Below are 15,917 nucleotides of genomic sequence, written 5' to 3'. Positions count from 1 at the left end.
AAGGGGTGGTTGGGGTTTACTGCTCATGTAATGCCACCCAGGGATGAAAGAGGCTGGGCTCTCTCACCTTAAATGTCAGGACCACCTTGCCTAGCTCCGGGCTCCTACGCTCCTCATGGGGCAACATAGGATTAGATGATGAATGATGAATGAATATTTCTTTTCGCATGACGATGTTGATGATGATTATGAAGACTGACTGATTGATTGATTGACTGATTTGTGTGTGTGTGTGTGTGTGTGTGTGTGTGTGTGTGTGTGTGTGTGTGTGTGTGTGTGTGTGAAGCAGGGACTCTCACGATGCTAGAAAAATTATCTAACGGTAGCAATAATAAATTAAGGCGTCATGGCACTAATGAAAATTAATACAAGACCGTATGTGCACCCATTTACGACAGGTTCTCCATTACTAAATAAATGGGCCTAAGGTTAAGAGTATTTTCTTTGTCTTCAGTCCTTTCGCTACTGTAAATCCCCCCAAAAATGAAGAAAATCCTAGTAAATAGGGATTTATATAGTCCTAATTAGTCCCTTCACTACTAAACTCCCTCCAAAGTTGATGGAAATTGTAGTTACGGGGCCTTACATAATCCCTTCATAACTATCACTCCAGAGGTGACGGAAATCGCAGCAAAAAGGTTATATACTGTCTAAATTATCCCCCCTTACCACTAGATATCCCTCTAAGATCGAAGGAAACTGTAGTGATGGGGTTAAGGCCACGTAAAATGCAAGTGTTATTAAAAGCCGAACAGTGATGGCATCGAACGCTCCCATATTGAAGTGTCAACATGGCGGACAGAGTGTTGGTAAAAACATTACCGGCCGTCAACAATCTTAATCCAAGCAGTGTGGCCAGAGGGGCTAGGAGAGAGACGGTGGGAGGGGAAGGAGGGGGGAGAAGGATGGGAGGGAAGGAGAGGGGAAGGGAGGAGAAGGAGAGGGGAAGGGAGGGGAAGGAGAGGGGAGGGGAAGAAGAGAGGAAGGAAAGGAAGGAGAGGCGAAGAAGGGAGGAGGGGAAGGAAGGAGAGACGAAGAAAGAAGGGGAAGGAAAGAGAGGCGAAGAAGAGAGGAGGGGAATGGAAAGGGGAAGAAGCAAGGAGGGGAAGTGAAGGATGGGACAGTGAGAAGGAGGGTTAGAAAGGGGGGGAATGAGAAATGAAGAGAGTATGGGGGCAGGAGGGACGACAGGACAAAATGGAGACGGCAGAAATGAAAGAGAGGAGGAAGAGGGGAGAATGGAAATGTACAGGGGAGAGGCAGAATGTAAGGAGAAGGGAAGGGGAAAGAGGAAGAAAGTGGGAAAGAGTTATAAGATGGAGGAGGGGAGAAGAAAGATTAGAAACGAATGGGAATGAAAAGGATAAGGAAGGGGAATAAGCGAAGGAGGGGAAAAGAAGAAGACAAACTGACAGGGAATGATGATGTGGGAAAAACTAACAGGAAAAAATTGGGAAGGGAGGGGCACGCAAGTGAAGGTGATTAAAGACAGACGGGAGAAAAGAGAGGACGGGAGGGGGAGGGGGGAGGGAGATGGTATGTAAAAGAAAAGTTACAAAGTGGATAATACAGAAGAAAGATGGAGAAAAGAAGGAATAAAAGGGGAAGAAGCAGAAAGCAAGGAAGGCAAGGCGAGGAGAGGAGGGGATGTTCAGTATCGTAACTCTAATAATCTGCGTCACCGGGTCTACAACTAATTAATCTTGTAGCGACATCGAAACCTGCTATATACAAAAAAATCTTAATCTTCCTATTCTATTACTGTCCAGATTGATCACTAATAACAACCCTATTCTGATTTTTATTTATTTAGCCGGTGGGTTGAAACAAGCATGTGCACAAGCTGAACACAGTTAGCTAATCATTTTCAAAGATACTGTCACCCCCTTACAAACATTTTCTTGGCTACAGTGCTTTAAGTAAAACGATATCTATATTGCATTTTTACTATTAAGTGTATTTCATGAAGCGTTGTGGGAGTCTTGTTGATTAGCTCCTTCAACCCGGTGACATTTAGCGTATTCCTGCTGTCTCCAGATAATCTTATTCAATGTAAAAGAGACTTTTCGATCTGGAGGGGAGAGACAACCTTAATAACACCTTCACTGGAACAGATCCTCATAAGTCGAGTACAATTGTCTGATGGCAGCAAGAAAAAAATGACGTCACCAGTCTCCAGGTTAAGCAAGGAATGCTTGCAGCACTGGAATGGTCATTACTTGATTAAATTTGCAGTTGTGGAACGTTGCAGAAAGTAAGGGAGTTTTATAGCGTTGAGGCTTCGCACAATTTCCATTTACTCCTTCAATACGTTAAGATGTTTTTAAAACCTGTTCTTCCTACAGCTAGGCGACTGTAACCCCCCAAAAGCCCTCTGGTAGCGAAGGTGCTGAGAATATTCGCGGCCAAATATCCTGTCCGTGCGAAGCCTCCACATAACCAGGGCAATACCGAGCCACACGAAGCTAATTTCCCGCAGATTGAATTCCCGTGGTCTTTGCAACGCGGCCAGCTGCACCACGACCTAATTTACCCGCACCACCCCATTCCCCTCACACGATGCGACGGGAGTGTTCCTGTCCTCATTCCTATTACTAATTTCTTTTGATGCATCCGGCTCTGGTCATAGGCTATAAAGTCCGTTCCCTGTGGTCCAGCAGTCCTTGTATGCGTAACAGATTGCACGCACACTTTCACACGTCTCCGTGACCGAGAATGAGGACGAAAACGATACGTGGAATGAATGCAGGAAGGACGATATAAGGAAGAGACAAGAGAATATCAAGGTGTAACATGCAAAAAGAATCGCTAAGGAAAGTATGCCACGAAACTATTCACGCTCCGTGTCCAATTCTGAGACGTAAGTTGAACAAGACCTTAATACTCGTATATGACGTGGAAAAAAAAAAATAATCGCATTGATGGGAATAAATACGCAAGTTAAATAGGTTATATGGAACCTGACTGATTTTCTCCGTACCGTATTAATTAACAAATAGGGACGATAATAAGTAAAATAAATGAAGGGCCTGATTTAATAGTCTCAGTGATATTCCTATCCATTATCAACTTTCACACAAATGAGGCTTTAAAAACATGCACAGGAACAAACGAACAATTCTTGGGTGATTTTCCCGGCTGTCACAAACACGAATAGATACCGAGTGATTTTCCTGTCAAAAACGCGAATAATTCTTGAGTGATTTTCTTATGTCACAAACACGAATAATTCTTGAGTGATTTCCTGCCATAATTCTTTAGTGAATTCCTATCATAATAATTCTTGAGTGATATTCTTGTTACAAAATACAAATAATTACTGAGTGATTTACCTATGTCACTGTCAAACATGGACTGAAAACAAACAAATAAATACATAAATAATGACCGTGTTGAACCTTCTACATATTCCAGGTCATTTCCCCTTCCTCCCTAAACTATCAATTTCCCCGTGGAGACCTTGACCTAGCGTGATGGGAGTTACAATGGTGGTCACACGCACATCAATTTCATCCCTTCCCCTCCTCTCTCTCTCTCTCTCTCTCTCTCTCTCTCTCTCTCATCCCTTCTTTACCATCCTCAGCCAGTGGACGTGTTTTACATTTTAATCTGCCATTGCTACACAAATTAATTAGACTTACTGACACTCCTGAACGGGAGGGGGGAGGGGTACAATCTCTATCATCCCTTCAGCACGAGGCCGCACGTTTTAATTTTATTCTCGTCAAACCCAGATAATCATACTGGGTTTATATTAGAACCCCCTCGTCGTAAGAACATTAAGAATTTCAAAGATAAGGGCCCATTGACGTATTTTATTTCGCTCACACAATATTTTTTTCCGAATTAAAAAAAAAAAAAAATCCTTATACCTTATGCATAATTCAAGACGCATGATTTTTCTGATTTCGGATTCAACCAAGTCAGGAGCGAGATTCATGGACATAACCCCGAGTTTACTCAGAAAATCTTGACAATACACATTTCTATCATCGCACAAGCCGTCGGATATGTGCGTGTATCACACACACACACACATACACAATACGAACACCATTACCTATCTGAACCCCGACCTCTCTCTCTCTCTCTCTCTCTCTCTCTAAGGCCTACGAAATAATGCTGGGAACTGAGTGAAATTTAGGCCAACGTCTGCGTCGTCACTGCGCCATATATCAGTGGCTAGTTCTCCATTACAGTTCGCTTCTCCTCATGGGTGCGTTAATATTCCCCTCTATGTGATGTATGTCCAGTATGTCGATATTAAAGAAACAAACAGCATACAAGATAATCTAAAAAATAAATAAATAAATAAAAACGCACATCACGTTAGCCTCCTGACCCGCCCTTAATGTTGTAGTTCCTAGGGTGGCCGCAGGAGGACCAACATAACTGTAACATAACCAACACCAAAATTCATCCAGCAACTAAACACCGAAACAAGACACATCGAAACTTATAATAAAAACAGTCTGTACGTTTTCTTTCACCCATGTCGTATACATAACGTCCTTTACATCTTATTCTTTCTCTCTCTCTCTCTCTCTCGCTTTCTCTTTCTCCAATTTTCTAGTTATGATACTTTTTAGACTGGAAAGATTAGATACAGCCTTCATGAACCCTTACACTACTTTGGTACCTAAGCTAATTTTAACAGACTGAGAGCAGCAAGAACAAACTCCGTGTTACGTCATTGGATTAGAAGATGGGTCAGTAAAAAAGGGGGTCTTAAAAATTGAAGTGCGTGTTGCGGTTGGCTGGCGTGTGTGTTGGCGGGGGTTGCCATGGTTACCGCGTCCTGTCGGGTCAAGATAGTAGCAACACACGCTGCTCCCCTCCCTCACGTTATTTTAAACCGTAATTGACCCTTTAATTCTCCATGTGAAGACCCCAAGGCGCAGTGTGACGCAACCTGATGAGATGATAATGAAGTGAAGGTTATTACGAACTCGGGCATGCCATTAGCTATACTGTTACATAATACCAATCTTGCTGGTCATGTCTAGATAAGATAACGTGTACTGTAAGCTGCTAGTCATCAATAACCCAATGACCCTACACCAAAATTATCCATACAATGTAGCCTAAAAAGAAACAGCTAATATCACTTCTAATATTCTGGGTATTCGAAAGTATTTAAACTAATGGTACAAGAAACCATTTACAACGCTGGGTGGTAACCATATAACCAAACCATACGTGCTCCCTACGTGTCAACAAGTGGGTTGGTGGAGGTTGGTGCCCCTCCCTGTAAAACAACTAACTCAGTGTCAAATGGCCACCCTTTGCGGGATTGTGGTGTCTGGCAATAGATAGATAGAATGGTACAATGTATCTTTAGGACAGATCAGCCACACTCTGACCTGGACATACAAATCAAAGTCCCCCCCTCCTTTTTTTTATATATATATTTTGTCCAGTCAGGTTAGTTTGGTTTCATTAAGGTCAGTCCGTGGCATTTCAGGTTTAACCAGGTCCACGCAGACCATGTGATGTTTATTCAAAGCATTCACACCCAATCCAGATCTGTCAGATTTACATTATTCAGGTTCATCCAGGGTCATTCACAATCAGTTACGTTTATTCTACTTATCCAGTCATTATGTCCAGTCAGGCCCATTATATCCATGTCAAATTAACCAGGTCATTGCAGGTCAGTTTAGGACAATTCACATCTATACAGTACCTAAGTCTATTCAAGGCCTTCACATCCACCAGAGTCCAAACATGTCACATTTGGTCCAGATATATCTCTATTTAGATCAGCTTCTGTGATATGCATTCTAGGTTATTTCAGCCATTTTCTGACCCTGCACTGGGAAATTCAGCATGATTATAATAAAATGGTCGGGTGGGTGGACAGAGATGAGATAAAATGGTCGGGTGGGTGGACAGGAGTGAGTTAGATGGGCTGTGATGGTGGTGGGACATGCAAGGTGAAGTGTGTGCTAGGGAGATGAGTGTTCCCAGCCGGCAAGATGAAAGACAAAAGGTGGGTGGGCAGAGGAGTGGGTGTGATGGATAATGAGGAAGTGTGAGATGAATAACCCTGTGAAGATGGGCACTGTGCGTGATGCAGCCATGGAAGTAGGCCTCACTGGTGTAGGGCAGACTTAAAACTACACAGTTCTAGAAACTCGATGTGTGTGGGGGGGAGGACAGACTGGGATGGTGGTGGGGCTGGGTGGAGAATACACCCTGTGAAAATGAGCATATTAGGATGGCTGCTGTGGGTGTGGCTTCATTCAAACTCTAATCCAAGCTGAACAAGAACAGAAACAATGAAGCGCGTGCCGCTCTGATATACCAACCATCTTACGACACAGGTAAAAAGTCCTAAAAAACGAGTAACAAGAAATGTCATACAGTAATTCTTCCGCGCTGTGGCGACTTACTAGATACTTAAAACATCACGAAACCTGTGTCGCACCAGAGCGAAAGCCTTATCTCATGAAACAACAGGAAGTTTAGGCATCTGTGAGGGGGTAAGAACCGATAACATGAGATAATATTCCTAAACGCTGTTCGCTTTAGCCCCTTCAGTCCGATGACGCTTTTTTCCCCTAGTAATTCTTTGCTTCTTCCCAGCGATTTTCTTCAGTCGAGGAAAGGCCTCTCATACGTTAAGGAAAGCTACCTCTAACGACTACAGTTCGAAAAAGTTGATCCTCAGCTTTATAATATCGTCTGGAGGTTGCAAGAATATAATACAAAATACGTCATTAAACTAAAAGGGTTAAATTAGCCTAAGTGCCATTTTTAATACTAACTGCAGAGCTGTGACCATACACTTTTAACCTTATCTTGGCCCAGATTTTCGCCTCTTTGCAGCCTATTTCATGCAGCTCAGTGGCAGAAAAAGCTGTTACAGCTCGACAATTCCATAGCAGTTCTTCGTGACTAACTCTACACTTCCACAGCAGTTCTTCGTGACTAAAAATCATATTGTAGTGTAAATCCATTGTTGCAACTCAGCATTCAACGCGGAAACGCGTCACTCTGAGGTCAGGTTAGTATGCAAAAAGAGGCACAAAGACTAGAATGAGAAAATGGTGTTAGTTACAAAGTGTCAAGAAAATTACAGTATACTGTACAGAGCAGTCGCATGGCCTTTGTCTACCCTAGAGCTTTGGTATATAGGCCGAGAAATGACAAAAATCTTGGCCAGGTTAAGGCAGACAAACTATATGGTATGTGTGGTGTGCGTGGTGGCAAAAGAAATAAGATGCACCTTTTTCTTGATGGTAAATTACTTCTCCTGTTCTTTTCGCTTATCTCCCTCCCCTTTTCCTCCATTCTTCTCTCTCTCCCTCCCTTTTCATTTTCTTATTTTCCTCTTCCTTCCCTTCCTGCCCACTTTTCTCTTCCCTCTATTTTCTGTTTCTCCTTCATTTTCTCCCGTCACTTTTCCCTTCTTTCCTCCATTCCCCTACAATTTTCTCTCCCTCCCTCCCCTTTTTCTTTCCTCCACACTGCCACCACTCGTCTCCTTATCTCCCTCACCCCCCCAATTTTTACTCTCCATTACCTCTCTTCCTCTTCACAGTCTCTCCCTTCTATCCCATTCCCTTCTCTCCTTTTCTCCTTCATTCGTCTCATTTCTCTCCTATCCTTGTCAACTACCGTATAACTTCTTTCTGTCCCTCTTTCTTCAATACTTTTTCACCTCCCTTCTTTCCCCCCTCCACATTCTCCCCTCTCCTCCCCTCCTCCCACCTCACTCCCCTTCCACATCCCCTCCCTCACTCTCCGCACATCCTCCTTTCTTCTCTTCCTCCCCCCTCCATATTTCCTACTTCTACTCCTCTCCCTCAACTCTCTCAGTCCCTCCATCCCCCTGCATAATCCTTCCTTCCCTTCCCTCTCATCCACATTCTCTCCCTCGTTTCCACATTCTCTTTCTCCCCCTTTACGCTTCTTCCCACTCTCTCCACATTCCCACATTCCTTCTTTTCTCCTCCACATTTTATCCTTTCCTCCCCCTCCAGATTCTCTCTTCCCCACCCTCTCCACGTTCTCCCTTCCCTCCCTGCCCCTCGGTAATCTCTCTCTCTCTCTCTCTCTCTCTCACTCTTCGCTTGAACATTCATCTTCCCCCTCCCACCGTCTTCCCCCTCCTTTTTTTCCAAACTGTTCTTTTACACCTTGCTATCACATCTCTGCGTCTATTTTTACGTCAGCTCCCTCCCACCATCCCTCCCCCCCCCCTCTCTCTCTCCACAAATGTCCTATGTTTCACTGTACATCTTTCACTACAACTCTGCCTTTTCCTTGTCTCCACACACTGAGATTAATCTAAGCTGGTAAACAAAAACTGATTTCAACCATTACTGTGCAGCATGATACTGGTATGGGGACTCTGAAACTGTTATACTCATTTCCCATCCTTCCCATCCCCTACACTGAGAAAAATCTGTGAAATGGGAACATACTGTACTGATACCAAACATCACATTGCAACAAGACAGCAGTATGTGGATGATAACTTAAAACAGCATACCTTTATTTTTTTTCTTTTTGACGCAAAACAGAAGGAACCAAAGGATGGAACAGTACTAGTACAGTATATCAACACTCAAACTTATAACTGTGTTCACTACAACTTATGTTAAAAGATCAATATGAAAATTAAACTGGGTGTCTTCAGTGCTCCACAGAACAGCGAATTAGTGTACAAAAGCACAAATCTATGTATCATCCACTCAGTTATATTCCATAACGAATGCAGGGGCTGAGGCTAGTCTACTTAGTCCTGGTATTTAAGGCAAGGGTGACCAGTCACATATCCCTGAGTGACAAAATGAGTGTAAACTCCAACCACATCCCCTCCCTTGATGCAGTGCTGCTTCCTTCACCTTTAAATTTCTTTTTCTCCCTGTCCTCCTCTCTTCCTGTTTTCTCCCATTCTTTCTGTCACTTTTTAAAATCTCCTTTCCACTTCTGGTTAACTCTACATGGAGTGTCAATCCTAATGGTTTCCTCTAACCCATGACACCATTTACAACACTGCATAGTAATCATATAACCAAATAATGGGGTGATGGGGAGCCTACTATGGTGCCCCTGTTAAGTGGGTGGAGAGATGTATAAGCAGTGTCCATCCAGGAACCAAACATCCACACTCTTCCCTGCACCTTGCTGTGGTGAGGTGCTGTCTGCTGCAAGGGAACCTGGGTTCACTGCATGGGACAGTCCTGATGAGGCAACTGTTTGCCTGTAGCTGATGGGGCTGCTCAACCAGACACAACTGGGGCTACTCAGCAACAACAACAACAAAAAACCCTCAGATGGCCACATCTGGCTTGAGTGCCTTAACCAATCAGACCACCAAGCACTGATTTGGTATCACTCAACATAGTAAATACAGCAGTTACCTGGACTACAAGCAATAATTTGCTTTGTCATTCAGTGTAATCATATAAGTGCATCTTATTTTACATAAAGTGTGCGGACTGTGGGTATCCCTGCCAGAAACTAATGTCTATCTGACCATCCAAAAATGATCTGCAAATTACAGAAGAACATATAAAGAAACCAAAGGGAAGATAATTTGCATTCATTACTGCACTAAAAATGGCTATTATGAATAATAAACCTCAATGCACAAGAGTAACTGGAATATTTCTGGGTAATTGTAACTTCATAATAAAGTGTGTGTATACCAGTACAATACTTATAATTCTGGTGCTGATGAGGAGCCTACATGAGGTGGTGTTATGTACCCTGGGTGGAGTAGTTATGGCATCCACCTGATAACTGAATCTCCTATTTCCCTGCACCCTGCTGTTGGAAGGACCCTGGTGAAGCACTGTCACCCACACAAGGGCACCGGATCCCTACATAGTGTATGTACGGTACTGTTCCAGTTGGACAGTCCTACGGCAGCAGCTGATTAACTGAAGCTGACAGGTCTGCACAGCCAGACAAACTGGGGTTACGCAATAATACAATAATACCTTTGAAGTAAATAAAACAATAAGCTGCAGTGGCTCAATGGTAGTACAGTACACTCATTTTGTGATGTGTGTATGGTAACTACCCTGAGTCAAGTTTGAGCCTACACCATAGTGCACACTAAAAGTAAGTATTTATATAGTCAACCTGTTCATTTGAAAGACACTCCTAACTCTTTCAGCTCAGCTGATGTCTGGTTTGACTCTAACCATGACAATTCATCCCTACCCCATTACTAAGGCTTACTGAATTTCAGTCAACCATAATTTAGTACTCATGCTGTGGGAGTGGCCCTGTTGTCAGAAGAAAATAAAAAGACTGTAGTACAGTATGTCCTTTCACATGCTTGAACCCTCCTAGTTCTACCAGGGACACATACTGTACAGATTCTGACAAGCAACCATAGCCAATACATCATTTCCCTTTTTTACATGCATCACTCTTTCAACAGATACTCCTTCTTGATTCATACATTGCCAGCATGAAGAATGGTTAACTCTGTCCATCACTTGCCCACTGGGGAGATGGTCTGTTCCAGCAGTGAACTTACTATGGACTGACACAGACATAGAAATATACAAAGTTATATGTGTCTGCATGTTAATGTATGTTAATAATTTACACACAAAAAAGTACAGTAACACAGGTAACAACTGGCTACTTGTTACTATTCTGTTATATGAAAGTCTGTGACAGAAGTCTGGTAGGTTTCTAGTAAATGTAAAGTAGTTATAATATTACAAAATGCAGTGTATCAACCCCTTCACTCCAATTATGTATTTTTCATATTATTGTTACTAAAGCTTACTAGCAGGGGAGGAGGGCTTTATGTAACAAGAATTGTACTTCTACCAAAGAAGTACGTGTTTTCTTGCTTTCTTAGCACTTTTACTACAAGGTGGAGCAACTGCTGGATGCTTAGACATCATTAACCCTTTCAATAGTGTCAGATATGCCACAAACTGGGGGAAAAAAAAATTCACGGGAGATGCTGCTCGTAATGGCAATAATACATTGTAACAATTTACAGTAGCTACACCCATATTTTGCAGCAAACAGTACCCCTTGCTGCCAAATTTACTGTGTACTACAGGGAAGTACTGTAATACCTGACAATTTTAATCATCCTAGGAGAGACTTTATAAACTGGAGAGGTTGAATATAGCCTTTTTTAAAAATTCACTACAAGACGTCTTCATCGGTTGAATAATGTTATCTAGTAGCCCTCTTTGTGCAGGAGGAAAGTATATGGTAGGATACTTATTGACAGAGTTAGGGAAATATCAGAGGAATTAGCTGGAGAAGAACAGGGAGGTTTTTAGGAAGGGAAGAGGTTGTGCAGATCAGATATTCATTCTTATGTCTTTAATGGAAAAGTTTCTAGAGAAAGGAAAGAAGCTGAATGCAGCCTTCATGGATTTGGAGAAAGCTTATGACACAATGGACAGACAAGGAATGTGGAAAATATTAAGAACATACAGAGTTAATGGGAAGTTGCTGAATGCCGTGATGAGTATGTATGAGGGTGCTAAGGTTACAGTGCGTGTGGATAAGTGAGCTGAGTGAGTTTTTCTACCTGAATGTTGAACTGAAACAAGGATGTGTCAATTCCCCTTGGCTGTTCAATCTGTATATGGATGGGGTTATAAATGAAATACCGAACAAGGTGGAGAAGTGGATGTAGGAGCAGCCCTAATGAGAGAGGGAGGCATTTGGAAACTCCCTGTACTGTTGCTTGCAGATGATACTGCATTGTTAAAAGAAGACGAATGGTAACTGCATGGCTTGGTGAATTAGTCTAGGAGAGTGTGTAAGAAACAGAATATAAAGATGAATGTAGGGAAGTGTAAAGTTATGATCTTCGAGAAAAATGAAGTCACTGGATGTACAGTGAGGCTGGATGATGAGGAAATGGAAAATGATAGTGCATTTAAGTGCTTAGGCAATGTGATGAATAAGAATGGAAGTTTGGAGGATAAAATGCTTGAAAGGATACAACAAGAAAGGTTGTTGATTCTCTGAAAGCAGTGGTAAGGAACAGCGAAGTGAGCAAGGAAGTAAAGAAGTCGCTGCATGACAGTATTGTGACCCCATCTCTTGTGTATGGATGTGAAGCTTGGACCTTCTTGGAAGGACACAAGTCAAGAGTGAGAGCAATGGAAATGGGTTATTTGGGAGAAGCATGTGGAGTTACATGAAGAGACAGACTGACAAATGAGGAAGTGAAGGAGCGTTGTGGTGTGGATGTGATGTGATAGAAACTGTTAGGAGAAATACACTGAGGTGGTTTGGCCATGTTGAGAAGATGCTGAGTGAGAGAGTGTACCGGGTATGTGAGTGAGGTGGATGGGGGAGGCCAAGGATTAGACGGAGGGATAGAGTGTAGAGGTATGTGAGAGCAGGGGGTAAGCTGGCAGCAGGGCAGTGAAATGACTGGGGGCAGGATGACATGGAGAATTGTTTGTGGCCACTCCCTAAGGGATTAAGGCATCTGGCAATAGACAGATAATTAGTAACAAAAATAAAATGCAAAATACATCAACCAATTCAAGGGGCTACAGACTTAGTGTATTGGGTAGTGCTCGAAAGGGACACTTTCACAAAATAACACAGCCAATTATACAACTGTCAAGTAACTCTTTCCCTAACCCTCAATGAGGGGCTGGTGGACTGCAAGAGGACAACCTTGGCCTGCCATCCACCAAGTTCACATATATACAGATTAGCTTGGGGCAACAGCAACAAGGAATGTATTGTATTAGGTAAAGCGCAGTATATACTAAAGTACCTATCAGGCAAAAGTAGAGCACAAGAATATTCATGTACTGTAGTGACATCTCTGCACTGCTTCATTATATACAGTAGGGTTTAATTTTTAATATAACTGCATTAGTACTGTTGTACCTTAGCATAACTTTTAATGAGGAAAATCAAAGTACCAGTAAATTAAATAAATTTAACAAAAGTACTTAGACTGACCTGCCCCAGCTGTCACAGAATCCACACAAAATCTTACTGTGCCAATATAAAACAAAACCTTGTATTTAGCACCTGGTGGACCTAGCGGTCAGAACACCTCACTTGGGGTGGCAGATCTGCCAACATGTATGGATTTGATCTCCATGAGGTGACTGATGGTTCTCAATCATGAAATGCCACTGAAGGAAAAAGACTGGTCATATACCCTTAAAAGGACTGGCATATGATACTGTAGCTTTGGGTCATAGGCTACCCCTTAAGCTCAATAAGGTTAGTATGAGAGAAGGTGCTACTATTTTACAATTACTATACCAATTCTGAATAATTGTACACATATGTATTGTAGTGGCTGGCTTGGACACACCTGACATTAAGAGGCTGTTCTCAAACAAATATCACTGCAGTCTACAAAAAATTCAGACAATTAAAAAAATGAAAATCTGTACATGTATTCATCAACTCTTGAAAATACAGGTACTGACAAATTCTTTTGAGTTTTCCTTATACTCATGTATTCACTCAATTTCATGTTATATTACCAAAAATATACATATAAGCTTGTACACAAATCCAAGGTGGTACAAGGCTCATAAACAATTACCTCTGTTTCTTTCAGTTACCAGTAACAACCTCATGCTTAACTCACACAAACTCCGAGTTCTGATATGAAACAGTTACACTATCATTTACCATGTCTAAGGTTCGTATAAACCGACCGACATTTGAATGGCAAGCCACTCTGTCCCTCAAGATACAAGTACAGTGAATGAAACCAAAGATCCACTAATAACCAAAGTAAACAAGCTACAGTAGGCTACTGATTATTGATACAGGAAAATGCCAATATAGCATTTTTTTTTTTTTTTTTTTAAATACAAAATCACAGTACCAGTAATGAAATAGGATATTATTCGGATGTCCTGTACCTCACTCTATTACTTTCATCGTATTTTTCCCAACATTATTTTGCAGTAGAGCAAAGTAAACGACATCCAAATAATAGCCTATACCCTCCATAACATAAATACACCCTCAAGAAAGCCTGAAGAACAAGTGTCAACTGACAGTAAATCTTACGTCACTTTCTAACCTAAGGCATTTTCTACATAACACACACAGTTGTCAAGCTAGATGTAAATTAGTTTATGGGTGATTTGAGTACGAAACTATGACCATTCAAGTACGAAGGAATGTAGAACCCACCCCCTGATCATCCAAAGTCATCATGAGATGTACACAAGACAGCCTATTACTTACCAGTGAGAAGAGGCTGAATAACTCCATTCTGGGAGTTGGAATTCCGGATGCGGTCGGATGGCACCTCCACACGGTTGATCATGGTGACAGGATGACTGGGTGTTGGTACGACCTCGCTGCAGCCTCTGCTTCTCACACCCACACACCCAAGACCCATCTGCTGGACTGAACGCACAGCTGGTCAAGTATAAAGGTGAGGACGCTATCAGTTCTGCCCTTCTGCTACAATGATGGTTGACATTTTTGTAAGCAGCATAAATAGATAATCCGAATACTTATAAGCTATCAAAGTCCACAAAGTGACGGATGTATATACAATTCGATACTCCTTACAAAATCATAACATTGTCATTACGTCGTCTATATTCATAGCCCTGCGCGGACTCGAGCAACTTTCGTGTAAAAGAGAGTAAGGTACCAGAGATTATTTTAAGGACATGATGGAGCTTGCAGTGAACTACTAGATTACGTAAGTAACTACCACAGGGTTTTACTTCAGTCAAGTAAAAACGTGTAGATGTAAGAAACGAGAGGACTAAGATATATACTTAGAATTACAGATTAATTCTGATAGATTTCTGTATTAATTTTTAAACTGGATAAACACCAATATTAGCTTATACCTGTGCGTTGTGCTACCATGAATAGTAAGTTAATCACTGCCGGTGAACTATGTTATATAGCCGAAAAACAGAACAAAGGATCGATTACCCATAACAGTACAGTGTACCATAAAGCCGAATTATTATTATTATTTTTTTTTTGCATGAGCCATTGCAAACAAACAATAATTATATGTGACATGACACTTCTTTACAATTAGACTTGCCAAGGTCACGCAGAGGTTACATGGGACACGTATGTGACACTCATGACCTCTGCACCTGCTTCTTCAAATAAAATTGTGAATATCATGATGTCGAACAAATATAAACTTATTATTGCGTGGTTCGTATTGCGAAATGTAGCACATCCACGTTCCGGCTGAGAAAATGTTTGTTAGCCTACTATGTATGACGCGGATTCGATCTCGCGAACTTTCCTAGGACTTTACCACCTAGTTATTACCACCCAGTCACGAAACTTTATGATGAACACAACCTTACTTGCAGGTATGCAATCCGCACAGGGCCACTGGATGTTTCACGAGCTGATTCCGGGATCATTCGGCAGTAACTTTTGCGGGGCATCGAAGTATTTTTTAGAGGTACTACGCCATTTCCCCCACGATAATGAATTATTCTTGATATACTCAACCCATTAGCGTCCTCAAAAGTGGACAGAATTAGACATTTACAAAAGTTTATAGAGGAAACTCCCAGGGTATGGCCGTAAGGAGCTATGAGTTTTGCGACTACTGAGCCGACAGGCGGAGGGCGGTAAGCTAAGTACGCTTCCAGCAAAATCCTCACCACGGGAACCCTGGGTATTAATGGGTTAACCTTACAAGTGTACAGTATAATCTGCCATTTATTTATTCATTTATTTATTTATATATTGCCACATTCAGAGGAGTTTTGCGTGACCGTATGTTTATGGAGAGGAATCAGGAGGTTGGGGAAGGAGTGAGGAGTGCATTCCCAAGGAGAGGTCTCTTGTGGGGGAATGCCTACTCGAGAAGTCTTTGGGAGGAGTAATATAAACGAGGTCAGTTTTTTCCATGGAGGACTTCGAAGAATTAACTCTCTTATTTTCAGTTACCACCAGGAAGCAAATCTCACTGCTGT

General features: G+C 41.9%; 1 protein-coding gene across 1 annotated transcript in view; it reads right to left on the bottom strand.

Moving 5' to 3' along the window:
- Naprt (nicotinate phosphoribosyltransferase) overlaps positions 1–14,272 on the bottom strand; it is a 52,109-nt gene extending 37,837 nt beyond the window's left edge. Inside the window, exon 1 of the mRNA XM_080284945.1 lies at positions 14,191–14,272. Within this exon, the coding sequence (XP_080141071.1) occupies positions 14,191–14,272 (82 nt within the window). The remainder of the gene's footprint in view (positions 1–14,190) is intronic.
- Positions 14,273–15,917: the final 1,645 nt, after the last annotated feature.

The sequence above is a fragment of the Coenobita brevimanus genome, chromosome 103 (genome assembly GCF_032717465.1).
Source record: "Coenobita brevimanus isolate Jiangsu-jjx chromosome 103, ASM3271746v2, whole genome shotgun sequence".
Taxonomy (NCBI): domain Eukaryota; kingdom Metazoa; phylum Arthropoda; class Malacostraca; order Decapoda; family Coenobitidae; genus Coenobita; species Coenobita brevimanus.
Note: the sequence above shows the minus strand (reverse complement) of the source record. Positions and strands in the feature narration are given on the sequence as shown.